This window comes from Heliangelus exortis, chromosome 16 (assembly GCF_036169615.1).
Source record: "Heliangelus exortis chromosome 16, bHelExo1.hap1, whole genome shotgun sequence".
NCBI classification, from domain to species: Eukaryota; Metazoa; Chordata; class Aves; order Apodiformes; family Trochilidae; genus Heliangelus; species Heliangelus exortis.
The window spans coordinates 5,769,051-5,786,096 of record NC_092437.1 but is presented as its reverse complement, the minus strand read 5'-3'; the positions used below and the strand labels follow the sequence as shown (position 1 = coordinate 5,786,096).

The 17,046-nt window shown below is 43.2% G+C and overlaps 3 protein-coding genes across 5 annotated transcripts in view; 1 reads left to right on the top strand and 2 right to left on the bottom strand.

The window, feature by feature from the left end:
• Positions 1-369: 369 nt before the first annotated feature.
• CTSZ (cathepsin Z) lies at positions 370-5,932 on the bottom strand. The gene is made up of 6 exons (XM_071760160.1): positions 5,722-5,932; positions 5,068-5,231; positions 3,050-3,229; positions 2,281-2,431; positions 1,860-2,022; positions 370-1,357 (listed from the first exon to the last, which is right to left on the bottom strand). Exons 1-6 carry the CDS (start codon positions 5,859-5,861, stop codon positions 1,244-1,246), a joined length of 912 nt encoding a protein of 303 aa, XP_071616261.1. The 5' UTR covers positions 5,862-5,932; the 3' UTR covers positions 370-1,243.
• A 150-nt stretch (positions 5,933-6,082) lies between these two features.
• The window catches only part of TUBB1 (tubulin beta 1 class VI), a 340,778-nt gene continuing 329,814 nt past the window's right edge, over positions 6,083-17,046 (top strand). Inside the window, exons 1-4 of one of the 2 annotated variants that reach the window (XM_071760151.1) lie at positions 6,083-6,217; positions 12,069-12,177; positions 12,374-12,484; positions 12,597-13,827. In XM_071760151.1, coding sequence (XP_071616252.1) covers positions 12,424-12,484; positions 12,597-13,669 — 1,134 coding nt within the window. In that variant the 5' untranslated portion in view covers positions 6,083-6,217; positions 12,069-12,177; positions 12,374-12,423 and the 3' untranslated portion in view covers positions 13,670-13,827. Of the gene's footprint in view, positions 6,218-10,347; positions 10,594-12,068; positions 12,178-12,373; positions 12,485-12,596; positions 13,828-17,046 lie in introns of those variants that run through there. The other variant, XM_071760150.1, reaches the window with a different exon arrangement.
• On the bottom strand, positions 15,628-16,853 carry ATP5F1E (ATP synthase F1 subunit epsilon). Of its 2 annotated transcripts, XM_071760165.1 has the most exons (4): positions 16,751-16,823; positions 16,680-16,719; positions 16,392-16,518; positions 15,628-15,768 (listed from the first exon to the last, which is right to left on the bottom strand). In XM_071760165.1, the coding sequence occupies exons 2-3, from the start codon at positions 16,709-16,711 to the stop codon at positions 16,395-16,397; spliced, it is 156 nt and encodes a 51-aa protein (XP_071616266.1). In that variant the 5' UTR covers positions 16,712-16,719; positions 16,751-16,823; the 3' UTR covers positions 15,628-15,768; positions 16,392-16,394. The 2 variants fall into 2 exon arrangements, with proteins under 2 accessions (XP_071616266.1, XP_071616265.1); XM_071760164.1 differs by having other exon boundaries at positions 16,680-16,853.

Genomic DNA, 17,046 nt, shown 5'->3' with positions numbered 1-17,046 from the left:
TGCACCACTAAAAAGCTTCAACTTACAGGTTTGAGCGAGGCATGATTCACAGGTTGGTTTGATTTATGATAGGTTTTGGAGACTGACACTTAAAAGTGGTGTTCTGCACCTCTTCTTTCCCTTGCTTGTTGCAGTCAGATACTTCCTTGTAGCTTGTATGGTAATTGCAGTGTGTGTAGAGGTACTGCAATCTGAGTTGTTCTTTGAATCATCATAGTTGCTGTATGGACTGTGCTGTCAACTAACCCTTTCATACAAAAAAATGCAGTAAAAGTACTACCATCCTGGACAAGTTTTGGGTAGCTAGTTGTTAGGTACAACAGAAGACAATCAAAACCATCTTATAATACACATACAGTCATGTAAGAGAGAAAGTCTGTTTATTAAATGCAGTTAACAGTACCAGTTAGTAACATTTGACATGGCACCCATTTACCACTGAAATGGCTCAGTTTTAAGGAAGATAATTTGCTACCTTTGTTCAAATTAGTGAAGAGTTTGGGGCTGTGGCAATTTGTACTTTGCCTCTTTAGGAGAAAAATGGCACAGCCAATCACATGTTAAAGCAAGGAATTAGAGCAAAGACAGTTAAATTACTAAGTGCCTGGACTTTTGATCAAAGCAATTTCTTTTGTATAATTCTGGTTAGATAAAAGCAACTGCATTGAGACTTCCAAAACCACAGTTTATCAGGAGGTCACAGAAACAACAGGGCATTTAGTTTTGCAATATATCCTGTCCAGACTTATCTTTGTTTTTTTTCATCTGCATCATTGTGAAATGATATTTGCTCAGTACTGTAAAGAGAATTTAATAGAAGTTCTCAAGCCAAATATTGAGTATACTTTTTCCTTCTCAGTATGTCTGCTTTAATCTGTAGTTTTAAAAATGTACAGATTTACATCCGCAATTTCTGTGATTAAGTCAATATGATTTAAATACAGTGCATCAAGGCAGATAACTCTTCCATGGGTAAATTACTTTTTAAGAAGTTGTAAACAATTGTGTAAAACCATATCTGTATTTTAAATATACATATGCATAGCATGTACATAAATATGTATATATGCTTTATGTATATGTAATGCTTTATTTTACTTGCTGTCAGGGCTAACTTTGCAAAACTGCCAGATGGTGTAGAACTGTGAGTTTTAGACAGGTATTCTTTAAACAGAAGAAAGTTGTGCTGGGCTGTGTTTTCCAAACTAAGTAGTTACTAAACAGAAAAATCTACAGTATAGAATCAAGGAAATACAACATCTCCATATGCACAGTCCTCTTCAATAGCAAGGTTGTACTCTGCTCCTCTTCCACCTTTATATGCACTTGTCACAATTCTCAGCCATCCTCTTTCACCCTGTAAGGAATTAATTTGAATTGTGAATTAGAAAGCATAACTACAGAAAATGTGTGCTGTTGAGTCTGTTCTGTCTTCCAAATACAAATCATTTTTAAGTGAATCTAGGAATTCAGTAGAGATTAGGCATAATACTGGGTTCAAAGGGCAACTTTGTTTAAAGGGGGCATCTGCTTTGCATCCCCCTTATCTGTTCCAAAAATGTGACTTGATGTTTTGCCCACATCTAACAGTAATTTGCACTTGCCCATAACAGGAACTGCATTGTCCATGGAAGAGCAGCATTTGGGATTGAGCTGACATGGCTTAAGTAACTTTGGCTGAATATCCTTCTCTTCAAATCAGTTAAGTTTAATTTTTTAACTGCTAGTCTAGTTCAAAGAAAGTTTTCCTTTTCCTGCCCACTGGACAGCTTTGCAGCTTCCTGTAGCAAGTGAATAACCCCCCCTTTTCCTTTAAAGGTCATTCTGCAAGTGTGTTTGTTCCTTCCATTTTTCCTTACCCAGGGTTCACCCCATGAGTTACGAACAATCCAGTATTCTGTTCCATTTTCTACTCCCCAGCCAGCCACAGATACAATGTGATTCACCACAGGTGACTTGTTGTGCTCCATGTAAAGTCCTCCTGTGTAAGCATCCAACTTTTCAGTAGCCATTATGCCACAGCTGTAGTAACAGAGAAAAGCATTTTTAGACAAGGGGATCAGAACAAGGGCCTGGCTAAAAAAAACAATTGGTTTTCTTGCATTTTGACTTCAGATGTCAATTTATCTACAAATAAGGCCATGTCTGCATATTAGTCCAGAGTTGCTAACATATGCTAGAGTGGAGTAGTACACTTCAGTCATTAGAATGATTTTAGATTATTCCAGTCCCATTACTAGTAGATAAGCATTCTTTTTCACTTGTCAAGATTTTTTTTACCTGATAGGTCCATTAGTATAGATTTCTGCCATCATTTTTTCTCTTCCATTGACAGACCCATAGTCAGCAACTTTCCAAAGAGTGTAGTTCTTTATCACATGGCATTCTCCAAAAGTGACACAAGTTCCACACTGGTTGAACTTCTTACACTCTACAAAACAAAAGTGGTGTTATCACTGCAAAAGAACTTTTCAAGTTAATTAATGATAGGACACTAACCTTTTTTAAATTTAACTCACTTGAAGCAGGTATTAATAACTTAGGAGTACTTACTAATACATATTCATTCTGCTGAGATAAATCCTTTTCTGGAAACCCCATTTGAACTCTCTACAATAACTAGTTACTATTTTTTCCTTTGTGGGTGTAAGTGCTTCAATGACAAAAGGTTTCAGATGTGCTACTCTATAGGTACAGAAACTATTCCAGTCATACATGACCAGACAAAGGCTACATCTCTCCTTTGTTTAGCTTGAGGTGACACTTGTAAATACTTTAGTACATTAGAGATTGTATATCACAGACTTGAGATTAAGTTTAAACAGTTTAGCTGTGCAAACTTGTCTGGGCATGAATTAGTGCTATGCTATGTCTGGCTAGAGTAAGAAGACACACACAGACCTGTAAAGAAAACCTGTTCTGTCAGTCAAACAGCAGGTACTACACTGAAATCCAGGAACCAGTACACTGAACCTCCAAAAAATATCTTTATATTAATATCTGCTAAACCTGAGATGAAGCCTTACAGCAGAACAAATGGGCATCTTACTTTGATCCTTAGCTTGGTAGTTGTTGCAGGTCTCATCTGGAATGCCATGGTTGTGGGCATACATCCAAACACCTGAGTGGTCTCCACCTTCACAGGATCCTGCATCAGCACAATCAATCACATTCTGAACAGAGAGGTAGGCAGAAGGCCAGGCACCTTTTCTCTTGATGTTGATTCGATCTGTAAGGGTCAGAAATTGGGGTTTGTTAGTGGAATCTGTGTGTGGGTACACATTTGGAACTGCTGATAAAACTGTCTCTCCTTCACTGAGCCTGTAACTGCACACAACACTACTTGTGGTTGGAAAAGCCTCTGCTGTCAACAACAAGGCACATGGCATGACTCAAACCAGTAGGCTGAATTATTATTGTGGGATTTCCATTAGAAGCTTTTTCCATTAAAAACTCGGCAAAAATATGCAGATGAGTAAGATCTGTTTAAAGCCTTGAAGTGCCCTAGACCTCTTTCAATTCAAGTTTCTGAAAACTTCCAGATTTGTTTCTTGGCTTTCAAAGCAAAGAGTTTTAAAATACACATCATAAAGCCAGCTCTCACTAAGCTCTTTTACAGGAGTGGAGATTTATGCATAAACCAATGCAGAGAGTCGAAAGCCCATGCAGCCCAGGTCTCTGGCTCTGAGATACAATCTTCACAAAGCAAGGAAAAGCTTCCAGAAGTATAATCTCTTTTGTGTCAACATCTCTTATCCTTCCATCTCAGACAGGCATTGCACCTTGCTGCCTTATTTTGTGAGAAACAACTAGCTTACTTGGCAGAAAAACTTCCTTGTAAGTGTTTATAAACTGCTTCTCACAGTGCATTAACAGTCTTAACTGATGCTACAGGAGTACTTTTAATCTCATTAGTACTAACAACATTCAGCTATCCTTGACAGAACTAGGAGGCATTATCCCAGACTAGTTTCCAGCAACAAGAGAAGGAATGAATGCTTTAACTGTTCATAGCAGTTAAGAAGACAGATCCTGATTTTTAAAATCAACTTTTTACACATACTATGCACATACTGGCATACCAATTAAGTTTTAACCAAAAGTTGCTATATTTGATAAAACATAGCATCCTTGTACTTCACTAGATCATGGCAGGTTGCACACGTCTGTATTCTTGTACTGCTTAACAACTGATCCTTCAGAATTCCTGCTCACACACCTGTGGTGCCTTCCCATTTCTGAACAAATGCTCCTCTTTCAGTTAGTCTGCTTACAGCCTCCCTAGGCAAGCAGGACTTCTACAGCATTTACTGTTGCATGCAAATCATGTGCTCTCTTAGAAGCAAACCTTTACTTCCTTTTTCCCCCAAGAAAAAGGGTGGTGGGTATCTGCTAAAACACAATGTGCTTGTGTGATGCAGTAGTCAGCTGATGCCACTAACAGAGCTTTTGAAGCTAATACCCTCTAGGCCTTTCCCAGGAGAGAGGCAGCTTCTCTCCTTTCTTTATCCCCAGCCATGGCTGGAGCAGCCCCTGGCTGTTGTAGATGTAGTGCAGCAAACTGAGATACAAAATAAGGGAAGGAGACATGGTAACTGCTTCTGCAGCTGCTGCTACCATCACCCTGGCACCGTGAAGGGGGGGGGAAACCAGTTCTTATTCCAGGCCCTAGGCAGACAGGAGCTATGAAGGCATTTCTCTTGCAGACAGCTTGGGGACCACGCCATGTAGCTTCTCTCCACAGTTTTGAGAGGGTGAGAACATCCTCATGCTGATTGCTTTCTCTATTGAAACAAAACCTCCTTGCCTTCACCTTGGGAATTCCCACTGCTCCTGGTGCGTTCACAGACATCCTCAGATTTTGCTGCATTACTCACTGCAGTACTTTAGCACACCTTCTTTGTACAACCTGGACTAGATGCTCTCTAGAGGTCCCTTCCAAATCTGACAACTCTGTGGTTCTGTGACCTCTTTTGTAAGTGGCAGATAAACTTCCTTTTCTTACAAAATCAGCGGGGACAGCAGCTTGGGGTGGGGAGGCAGTGGCCAGCCCCGAGCCCAGCATACCTGCCAAGGCGCTGGTGCTCCCGTGGGCCCAGCAGGACCCGCAGTACTGGGGGATGTGCTGGTTCCGAGTGGTGCTGGCATAATTGACGCCGTTCACATTCCTCCAGTCCCAGCTCTCGGGGAGCGCCGAGGTGTCCAGGTACTCGTGCGGGCGGGGGTAGGTCCTGCGTGCAGGCAGAGATTAGAACGAGCGCCCTGGCCTGGATTTGCAGGCAAATGACGGGTTCATACACATACACACATACATATATATATATATATATATATATATATATATACATATACACACACATAAAAAACCGCTTTCACGGCGTTTCGTAACGAGGCCGCGAGTGTCCGGCGGCCAGCGCGGGCCACGTGACAGCGGGCAGCGTGACCGCTCCCTGCCCGCGGGGCCTCGGGACCCCCCCCGATCCCTGCGGGTCCCGGGGTGTCCGCGGAGCAGCGGGAGGCCAGGTCTACCCCGAGGAGCTCCCCCAGACCCCGCCTGGGCAGCGAGGAGCCCGGGCTTCCAGTCCCGGGGTCACCCCCCCGAGACCAGGCGGCTCCCCAAGGCCCCTCCCCGGCCCTGCGGCTGAGCTCCCCCCCCCCGGTCCCTTCCCCGCCACCCCTCCGGGAGGGGGCCGGGGTGGCGGGGTGGGCGGTGAACCTCACCTCAGCCCGGGGGGCTTCCTCGGGGCCGGCTTGTAGCAGTGCTGCCCTTCCCTGAAGTAGAGGCCGGCGCGGACGAGGGGGCAGAAGCAGCCCCAAAGCAGCAGCAGAAGGGAGGCGAGGCGCTGGGACGTCCCGGCCATGGTCAGGGCTGTAGCACTCCCCTCCCAGCACCGCCCCGGCAATAGCACTTACAGGGCGGCAGGGCGGCTCTGGGGCGCGGGCGGAGCCGGGGGCGGCCCGGAGCTGCGTGCTCACCTGGGAAGGAAGGATGGATGCAGAGCCTCCCTTCGTCCTCTTTGTTTCGTGTCTGTTATTTTGTCATTGAATTGATTTCCTAGGGGATGAGAAGCAAACACGGTGAGACGCCTTCTGTAGTGGTGTTGGCGCTGCTTGTGGGAGCTGCAGGCCCCGCCCGGTGCCCCCAAGGGAATGCTGCTGTCCCGACTCTTCCCCCAGGACAAGTCTCCATCTCACGCTGAAAACCGAAGCAAAGCAGGCAAGCTGGTTTTTTTTAGTTCGGTTGGTTTTTCCGCTAGTCCCAGATTTTGAATTCCTCAAGCCCTTTTATGCTACAGTTTGAAAAGGAATACAGACCTGTGTTCATTTTCTAGGCTATTCTTTAGGTTTCAGAAAATTTGAAGATTATTTATTATCTGCTACAAGATTTAGTCAAAAGTAAAAATAATTTTATCGTTTTCCTGCATAAGATTTAAGTATTTGTGTAGGTTGTAGTATCTGTGTGGTGTCTTTTCTGTGTGTTCAATACAGCTCTTATGGTTGGTGAACAGGTTTAGTAAGCCACAGCCAGTTCTTAACTCATAGTTCAGCACTTTTTACAAAAGACATGAGATTTACAAGCTGCACTTTATGAATAGAGAAACTGAGGCACTGAGAACCAGTGAAACAAAAGGAATAGCAGAACAAGAACTGAGCCTGCCTGCTGTGCAGTTGATTTTTTTTGCCGATTCATCAAATGTTCCAAACTCCACAGTAACTTTAATTGTTGCTCAACTAAGGGCACTACAGAGCAGACTAATTCACATGCTGCAAGCACCAAGTTTTTGCTGGGTCACAGGCCTGCAGTGTGGGGAAGGTGACTAACTATGCTGCTGTGCACTCTGATTGTACCAAAACCTGGTTTTGGGGGGTTGGTATGAGTTAGCTAGCCCAAATCATTTGAGACAAGCATCAGCTCATCTGGTAGTCATTCACAGATCTCTAAAATTATCTGGTGGCCTGTAGTCAGGCTTGTCTCAACTTGAATAGGGTTTCTTCTCAACCGTGAAAAACTAGCACCTCCCAAGTAAACCACATTTCAAAAAGTTGGGGAGTACTGTGTTGACAACCAAGAAAAGCAGAAACAAAAAACCCCAGCCCAATAACAAAAGAAAAAAAACAAAACCAGAAACCAAAAGAACTTGACTATCTTGTGGCCTTAGCCTTAGCCACCAGGGCTTTGATATCTATAGCCTACTCTGAAGGCAATGGAAGCAGTGGGCAGCCTGATAATAGACACTGTGGGACAGGCTGGCAATAGCTGTGCCCAGCACCAGGCTGCTCCTAATCTCTGTAGTGCCAAAGGTCCCTCAAAGCCAACCCTTCTGCCACCATCTCCTCTTTCTATGGTGACTCTCAGAGTGCTAATCTGCAATAGCACATGTTCAATGGCTCTGCCTGGGAAGCACACTCAGGCAGTTAACAGGCTTGAGGTTTCTCAGAGCTGAGGAGTGAAAGGCCTGCAAATAAAATCTGCAGAGAAAAACAGGGTTTTCATGTACCAACTTTGATGTGGAGGCAGACTTGAGGGTTCATACAAATGCACTCTGCAGAGGAAAGGGAAAAGATGCACAAGAGCACCTCTGTCTCACAAAGCACCTCAGGTACTTTGTGTCACGTGGCATGATTTTTGAGGCTCTATAAGGAAGTGCTTCAGAGGAGGCACATGATTCCAGGAAGCTATTTTACCAAGAGAAAAAACAAGTTAAGTGATTTCATGTTTATTTCACTTCCCCCCTTTTTTTTTAACTCTTTTCTTGTGAGATGCTCGCAGTGAGTATATTTATTGGTGAAATTATTTTGCCAAAGGTTTTGGAAAATGAATTAATGTCTTCAGCTCCTTTGTAAGTTATGCCCATTGTAGATTAATATATTGAATATTTATGTAGTATTTATTTGCTTGTCAGTAGCTCTCTGACACATTGTGTCAATGCAGCTCCTATTCAGGATGCAGCAATTGATTACAGAACTCAGGACTTATAGATTATCATGGTTGGAGAAAACAAATATGAAATGTGCATAAAAAAAATGAAATTTCATTTTGAAGTGAATATTCAAATAACCTTTCCAGAATTTTGTGTTAGGAAATTGTAGAAGATATCCACCGCCATTTTAGAAAATACCTACAATGCAGCAATGGAACTGGACTGTTACTTTGTCTTGCTAAGTAAACTAAAATGTTTTGAGAACACTTAGGTTTTGGAAAATAATAAAATGATTGTGTTTTAAGGAAAAAAAATAATCTGCCTAAATTTAAAGTCTTGCTTTTATTGCTTCCTGATAAGGACAGCTCATAGCTTAGAATCATAGAATCATAGAATTGGCTGGGTTGGAAGGGACCTCAGAGATCATCAAGTCCAACCCTTGACCCACCGCTGCGGTTGCCAGCCCATGGCACTGAGTGCCACATCCAGCCTCTTTTTAAATATCTCCAGGGACGGAGAGTCCACCCCTTCCCTGGGCAGCCCATTCCAATGTCTGATCACCCTCTCTGTAAAGAAATTCTTTCTAATATCTAACCTAAACTTCCCCTGGCACAACTTAAGACCATGCCCTCTTGTCTTGTTGAAAGTCGTCTGGGAAAAGAGACCAACCCCCACTTGGCTCCAACCTCCTTTCAGGGAGTTGTAGAGAGTGATGAGGTCTCCCCTGAGCCTCCTCTTCTTCAGGCTGAACACCCCCAGCTCCCTCAGCCTCTCCTCATAGGATCTGTGCTCAAGTCCCTTCACCAGCCCAGTTGCCTCCTTTGGACCTGCTCCAGCACCTCAATCTCCTTCCTGAACTGAGGGGCCCAGAACTGGACACAGGACTCAAGCTGTGGCCTCACCAGGGCTGAGCACAGGGGCAGAATCCCTTCCTTGGACCTGCTGGCCACCCTGTTCCTGATACAGGCCAGGATGCCATTGGCCTTGTTGGCCACCTGGGCACACTGCTGGCTCATGTTTAGCTTCCTGGCAATCCAGACTCCCAGGTCCCTCTCTGCCTGGCTTCTCTCAGCCACTCTGTGCCCAGCCTGGAGCTCCCCATGGGGTTGTTGTGGCCAAAGTGCAGGACCCGGCACTTGGCCGTGTTGAACCTATCCCGTTGGTTGGCTTGGCAGAGGATGACAGAGTGTTTGCTGGTTACTTCTTTGCAATGCACTTCTGGTGCTACACTTTGTTTTAGGAGCAGTTGTCTGTTTCTCCACTGGCTGGTGGAAGAAGTAGAAGTCATAATGTGGTGAGGAAGTCTGGAATAAGCTGATTTTTCTTTTAGGACAATATGGAAGCTCAGAAATTCCTTATCTTTAGCAACCCATGAAGTGGTAAAATAGTTACTTTCAATGAGTCAAGTCCTTCCACTGTCATCTTTTTATACAAAATAATTTAAGGTGCTTTCCTTAATTATAGTTCCTTTTCCTGTCCTCAAAAGGAACACTTGCAAAGCACTGGCAGTCGTCTGATATGTAATAAAACTACTATAAGCTTCCAGAAGACAGTCCATTCTGGGTTTCTGTTGCTCAGTGATATTAGTCCTGTTTATCAGCAGGCAACATGGCTGTGTCATGTTTTGCTCAGCCTTGCATCGTTTCCTTTAATGCAGTGAAACATTTCACACAGTGGACATGATAGTTAACTCCAGTGGAACTGGGTTTTTACCTTTAGCATTTTCCTTGCAAGTGCTGAAATACTACCTCTCAGATAGAAGAAAATAAATATAAGAAATATTGTATTTCTTAGTGGTAGGAAAGTAAGAGAGAAAAGGAGAAAGAGCACATATGCAAGTTAGTCACAAGTTAATTCAGATAGATGTGAGGTTGTCTGAAATTTAGGGATCTTTATTGTTTAAGGGACATAGATGACTGAGAGTTCATATTTATGTTTTACAAAGCATTTTTTCTTACTGATCCTGTTTCCCTCCTTCATAAAGTTAGATGCTGAGAATGATTCTTATTAGTGAACTACAAGTTTGCCTGGCAGTGTGCTGAATATTGTGATTATAGGAAGTTACTGCTCAAAAGTTGTAATTGTTTTGATTAGGGAATGTGTCCTGGATGATTTATATAATGTTAAAATGTAAATTATGTGGCAGTATCACATGTACTTAATAAATTAATATAAATAATTTTGGGGCATGCTCTCTACATAAATTAATGTATTTTTGTATATACGTTATGTATAAAATAACGAAGCACAAATACAATGTGCATAGATATTCATGAATCACACAGTTTGTTGCAGTGGGAACTGGAATTAGTTGTAGGGTGTGTGTGTGACAGCTTGCTTTTCCAAAGCACTCCAAATGTACCTGTGCTCTTGGATCCTGTACCTGGGCAGGGAAGAGGCACTTTTCCTCCTTGTGAAATGCTGTGATGAGCAGCCTGAGTTGCTGGCTACTCCCCTTGCTGGCTGAGTGACAGGTGCCACCAGTATAAAAAGGCCCCTTGGGGTGGACTCCACTGGGTGTAGCTGATAGAGCAGCAGAAAGAGGAGACATTCTGGGGACTGCAACTAGAAAACCTGTCAGGTTGTAGCTGCCCAGAGGTCTAAGCTACACAAAATGCGTGAAATTGTGCACCTTCAGATTGGCCAGTGTGGGAACCAAATTGGATCTAAGGTAAGGTCTCTTTTCAGCATTGGTCATTAGTAGTAAAGGCAATCAGCAGTAGCAGTTCAAACATCTTTAATGGATGGGGACTTTCAGGGGGAACAATTGCTTAACCCACTGGTAAGATGCATGAAATGTTAGCAGTGAATATGAATTTTTTGATGTGAAAGTCATGAGGTGTGCTTGCTCCTCTTGCAAAGGTTGATGTTAAGACTGTAAGAACAAAACATCTGCAAGAACTATGGCACATGGATTGTAAGTGCTCCAGAGCATTCCTGCTGGGACTCATATTTCAGGGGGCACTAATCTAGTCTGCAAAATCTAGTCTCCTTCACTGTGTCAAGTGAAGGAGCCAATAATTCCAGGGCTGCAAAGCTATGAAGTGCTTTAGTTCAGCCATACAGGAGTAGCTTTGCCACATTATAATCATTAATACGAGATCATAGTAGTCAACAGAATGACCTGTGCAATTAGTGAGCAATTAGGTTTTTCTGAGAGGCATAAAGTGCTGTTAAGGATTTCATGCCTAGCTGGCCTCCTGTGAAATGTAATTTTGTCACTTGTATCTGGGTCAATTTGAGGTTCTTTGAAGACACATGATATTTGTAGAATTGGTCTGTTGTGTTCTCCGTTTCTTGCTCCCATAAATCTCACCTTGATTCCTCTTATTTGAACACGAAGCTGTGGATGTCATGTTAGACCCAGAGAGCTTGAATGCAGCCAGTGTGATAGTTGAAAGCTTTATATCTTTTGTTGGCTTTGATCTAGAAACCACTTATGTCTAATAAGACCTGTAGAACAGTAGACACACACACACACACAAAACCACCATGCACATGTTGGCAAAGGTGTACACTAAAAATGAGACTGGATGCTAAACCAGAAAACCTTTAAAACTGAAGCAGCCTGGTCATTATAGTGGGTGGGTGTGTCTACTTTAGCACTGCTGTGGCTGGGGCCTAGATAAGAGCCCCTGTACAAGACATCCATATGAGTGTCAAGATAGGATGTTGAAGACCAACAGCTGTTTTTGGAAAGTATTGCTCACATGCAAATTTTTCTGAGCCAGCTTTGCTATGCCACAGTCCCACTTGTGCATGACAAGCCTCAAAACAGTCTCAGATCCATCTCCTGCTCCCGACTTTTTTTGAGTGCATATCAACAAGGATCTGTGTTATTTAAATTAATTTTCCTTTTCTATAAGGGGAACAAATTGAAGGCCTCCAGCTATTACTGCATGGGTGCTAAGCAGCATGAATGTTTTACTAAACTTCTCCCTTGAACTTACCTGGAGAGGTAGAGGGGATCCCCATTCTCATCTGATATGTAAATGACAAAAGAGCTCCCACTTCAGGCCCAGTTCCCACTCTATGTGCAGTCAGGCATGAGCAGAGCCAAGCTGATGCTGAACACATTGTGCTGAAAAACAATAGTACATCTTTGTGTATTGAATTCCTGTGTTCTGTATTGTATTCCTTTTGCAGTTCTGGGAGGTGATAAGTGATGAACATGGAATTGACATCGCTGGAAACTACTGTGGGGGTCCATCACTGCAGCTGGAGAGAATTAATGTGTACTTCAATGAGGCTTACTGTAAGTGCTCAGCACTGCTAGGGTGATGGAGAACACTCTGCAGAGCCAATGTGAAGGTTAAAATAAGTACCTGAGGGAAAAAAAAAAAAAAATTCCAAAATCACCATAGGTGGGTTTGGCTTTTTCAGATTAGATTATAAGCCTGTCTCTTTGACTTCTAACAGCAATTATTTGCATTCATTTTCTTTTCTTCCAGCCCATAAATATGTGCCCCGTTCTATCTTAGTGGACCTGGAACCTGGTACAATGGACAGTGTACGGTCCAGCAAAATAGGTCCACTCTTTAGACCTGACAATTTCATTCATGGTATGTACAGCATGCTGACAGAAAACTAGAGCCAGCTATATGGACTTTTACTTTCTGTCTTTGTAGCCTTTTGTTAACTTTGTGGATGTTCTTTCTGTAATGTTATTTACAGGTAATTCAGGTGCTGGAAACAACTGGGCTAAGGGCCATTACACAGAGGGCGCTGAACTTATTGAAAATGTCATGGATGTGGTCAGGAATGAGTGTGAGAGCTGTGACTGCCTTCAGGGATTCCAGCTCATCCATTCACTTGGTGGTGGTACAGGCTCAGGTATGGGCACACTCCTTATCAACAAGATCAGAGAGGAATATCCCGACAGGATTATGAACACTTTCAGTGTTGTGCCTTCACCCAAAGTATCTGACACAGTGGTAGAGCCATATAATGCCATCCTCTCCATTCATCAACTAATAGAAAATACAGATGAAACCTTTTGTATCGACAATGAAGCTCTATATGATATATGCTTTAGAACTTTAAAGCTCACCAATCCCACCTATGGTGACCTCAACCATTTAGTGTCCCTAACAATGAGCGGCGTCACAACCTCTCTCCGTTTTCCCGGTCAACTGAACGCAGATCTGAGGAAGCTGGCTGTCAACATGGTGCCCTTTCCTCGCCTTCATTTCTTTATGCCAGGCTTTGCTCCACTGACAGCTCGAGGTAGCCAGCAGTACAGAGCCCTCTCAGTGCCAGAGCTTACTCAGCAGATGTTTGATGCACGCAACATGATGGCAGCCTGCGACCCGCGGCGTGGACGTTACTTGACCGTGGCGTGCATCTTCAGAGGCCGAATGTCTACTAGAGAAGTGGATGAGCAGTTGCTGTCTGTCCAGACTAAGAATAGCTCCTACTTTGTGGAGTGGATCCCTAATAACGTCAAAGTGGCTGTGTGTGATATTCCACCACGAGGACTGAAGATGGCAGCTACCTTTATTGGCAATAACACGGCCATTCAGGAGCTCTTCATCAGGGTTTCTGAGCAGTTCTCAGCTATGTTCAGAAGAAAAGCATTTCTCCATTGGTATACTGGTGAAGGTATGGATGAGATGGAGTTTTCTGAAGCAGAAGGTAACACCAATGACCTTGTGTCCGAGTACCAGCAGTATCAGGATGCCACTGCAGATGTTGAGGAATACGAAGAGGTGGAAGTGGAAGCCAGCCCAGAAAAGGAAGCAGTGTAAAAACAATGATAATACCAACACATTATCTGAATAAGCCTGTTGTTGACACTCCCTAAAGAGAAACCAGCAGCCATCATCTGCATACCAAAAATAACACCTTCCTTAAGAATATTTTCTCTGCATCTGGCCAAAATATATCCAGTATTACAACACTTTTAGTGTTTTTTTGAGTATTACAACTCAAAATGCTTTTGAGATTAATGGCAGCTATGCTTTACTCTCATGAACAACTGTTAACACTGAATCTCTCCTAAGAAATCATCACTATGAAGACAAGCAGTCTTGTAAATGTGTTCACTTTCAGAATACTCTCACCAGACACTGAATGTAATATACAGCCTCTGTGTGTGTATATATCAGGATCATAAGCAACAGCAAAATATGCTATCGCATCATCAAATTTATTTATTCTCAGGTAAACACATTCCCTGTTTTGTGAACTTTTTATGGTTTAGGAACACCTGCATCTGTAAGGCCTGTGAAGACAGCATCTGTTTTATTACACTCTCCACAGACTGATCTGCAGGCAAGTTCAGTTCATTAAGTAAGTTGCAGGGGGAAGGGAAACAACATGGGGCAAAAGACTGAAAATGCATATTTTTACTTTTTTATAAAAGTACTCAATATTTTATCACATTGCTGGCTTATATTTTTGCAGAGCTTGTATTCATTATTATTGTGTGGTTTGTTTCTATTTCAAACTATAGACTGAGTTATGTTAGCAGGCAAAGTTGCAAACACTGTGTAATAGTTTTGGTGGGTTCTTTTTTTTCCATGTACTATTGTAAATTTTCTTCCTGTCATTAAGTAGAACAAATGAATGGAATGGTTTGCAGAAAGTTAGCTTTAAGTTAAATCAAAAACATACTTCAGGAAAAAAAAATTCTTGCTCTTCACAGCGATCTATTAATGTTGTACTTCTTAAAATATATTTTAAAATAAAATACTATGTCATTCTAGAAAATAACACTTGAAACATGTGTTAGACAAAAATCAGTTTCTTCTTGTAAGGACTAACTTTAAATTACATGATAAAAGAATGACCTTGTTTTATTATGCTTTTAGAAGAGTTTAATATACTGTGAAGAAAGTCACGGCTGATGTTTGAGTCTACAGCAGCAGCATCTTGGTGAGCAGAGAGCCACAGGCAGGTCTGTAAGCAGGCTCTGTGCCCTCCTGAGCAGGGGGACAGACTTGCTTTGAAGACACAGAGACAAGAAATATGCACACACTCCCCTCAAAGCAATAGAGCTGTAAGGACTGCCCTCCCCCCCAGCCCAGAGCATTCCCACTTCTTGCCAGTGAATGTGTGTCCCTCTCCCTTCCAGCAAAGGGACAATGGTAACAAGAAAAACAACCAGTAGCTGAGTGATCAGAGTACAGTCCTGGGATTTCTGAACCTCCTTCCCCAGCTTGTACAGGGCATCAGGTTCTTCCCTTTCACTGCTCAGTGTCCAGACAGCTTTGGAGATCAGATCCTGTGCAGCAGATCCACAGAGAAAAAGACCACGTTTCCAGTTCAGACATAGCCCTAAGCCTCATCAAATTGATCTTCACCAAGTTAGTTTTGTTCTGTGCACAAATGGAAGATGAACACCAAGATGACAGAATTTTAAAGCCAACAGAGTATCACTTCCCACAGAGAGAATTAATACAGGTATTGTTAATTATTGAAACTATATGCCATATTCTCTGTTGATAGATTTTAATGAAGAAAACTCTTCTCCAAAATAATCATTTATAACTGAAATGAAGTGGGCAGAAAAGTTTTAAACCATAATTAAATCTCTCACTCTTTGATAGCCAGAAAATCAGCATGAAATCCAACCTGTAAAAGAAATATGTTGCTACTGAATGGTAGACTGATAAAGTCTTCTATTTTAACACAAGTAAAAGGTAAATGTCTCTGTAAAATGGAGTAATTTGTTTCAAGAGGAACAACACTTTCCACACACTCATTTGTTAAACAGAAAATATATTTATTAACATGCTGATTTGCATACAGGAGCAAGTTTTACAGTTAATGTGATGACATTATTTTGCAGTCTTGAGCTTGCCTACAGCTTTGCAGTTTGCTGTTATTCATCACAAATGAGCTCCTATGAGAAATATAAAATGCAAGTTATTTGATTCAAGAATACGTACAAGCTACACTTAAAAGAAAGGTGATGTTTATTCTGTATCAGGAGTTGAAACTTTTACTTGAAACAGAAGAGATTTCAGCTGCTCATAATGTATGCAATGTCACAGAAAAGGTACAAGTAGCACTTATCACAGACACTAGATAATTCTTACACAAATATGTCTGATAGTCAGGGGAAACAGTAGTTGATAAACGTTGTCTGTGAACTTGGTAAAATAGGAGACAGGAAGCCTGTGAACATCACTGCAGAAATTCAGCTGTTTCACAAAAGCCAGTAACGACTCAGAACAAAGCACAAACTGTTCACATCAGGGCCTGACGGAAAGAACATCTCACATTACTGAACTAAGGAGCTTACAGTGACCTGTCCCACACATAACCAGGATGCACACCCTCAGTCACACTCAACCTGTCACCGATCCCTTCCAGGTTCATGCAGGAAGATCAGCTGATTTTCCACATGTGCAGAAAATGATCCAAGTAGTTACAAACTGTCATTAACCCGATTCACACGGGGAAACCAACATTCCTCGTACTAAAAGCGACAACAAGGCACCTCAGCCCGCTCAATTTACTTACGTTTTATTCCTTTTTGGGTTTCACAGTCTTCACAGTGGCCACTGCTGCCCTTTCTGCCTCTGCTTTGTACTGAGGCTTCATTGCCGCTCTAACCACCTGGGCACAGATCTGGGAGTACCGGATGTAACTAGAGACAGCAAAGGGACAAGAACATGAAGGTGAAAATCAAACCCCTCCCAAAAAGCTTCTTCACCCCATCCAGAGGCACCGCTGTGGCCGCAGCAGCCCTCCCTCGCCCCTCGGCCGCTACGGCTATCATAAGAAGCCCTGCAGCGGGTAAGCGGGTACCTGAGCCCGGCCTGCCGCCAGTAGGCCACCATGGCTGCGGGTTCGGGTTCCGGTTCGGGTTCGGGTTCGGGTTCGGGTTGCGGGTCTGAGAGACTCGGGACTCTCCGGCGGCTCCGCTGCGGAGCAAGGTCAGCGCCCGCCGGAAGAGGAAAGACGGCAGCCGTGCGTCTTAGCCAATCAGCAAAGAGGAGTGTTCGTTCCGCCAATCGGAACCCGAATTACCTCAGGGGGGGGCTGACCAATGGCAACACGCGCTCTGCCCTGGCTGCCACCAATGAGAGCGCTGGTAGGGCACGCGGCTCGTGGCTGTTCCTCGGAGAAGTCGCGGCGGCGGCCATGTTAGGTTAGGGGGCGGTGCAGGACGGGG

Coding starts and splice junctions, on each gene's coding strand:
- CTSZ (XM_071760160.1), bottom strand. CDS start 5,861: ATGGCCGGGACGTCCCAGCGCCTCGCCTCCCTTCTGCTGCTGCTTTGG. Junction 2,023..2,280: donor TATACTAATGGACCTATCAG/GTAAAAAAAATC, acceptor CTGTTACTACAG/CTGTGGCATAATGGCTACTG. Junction 1,358..1,859: donor ACTCATGGGGTGAACCCTGG/GTAAGGAAAAAT, acceptor AATTCCTTACAG/GGTGAAAGAGGATGGCTGAG.
- ATP5F1E (XM_071760164.1), bottom strand. CDS start 16,711: ATGGTGGCCTACTGGCGGCAGGCCGGGCTCAG. Junction 16,519..16,679: donor TGGCGGCAGGCCGGGCTCAG/GTACCCGCTTAC, acceptor TGCTGTCTCTAG/TTACATCCGGTACTCCCAGA.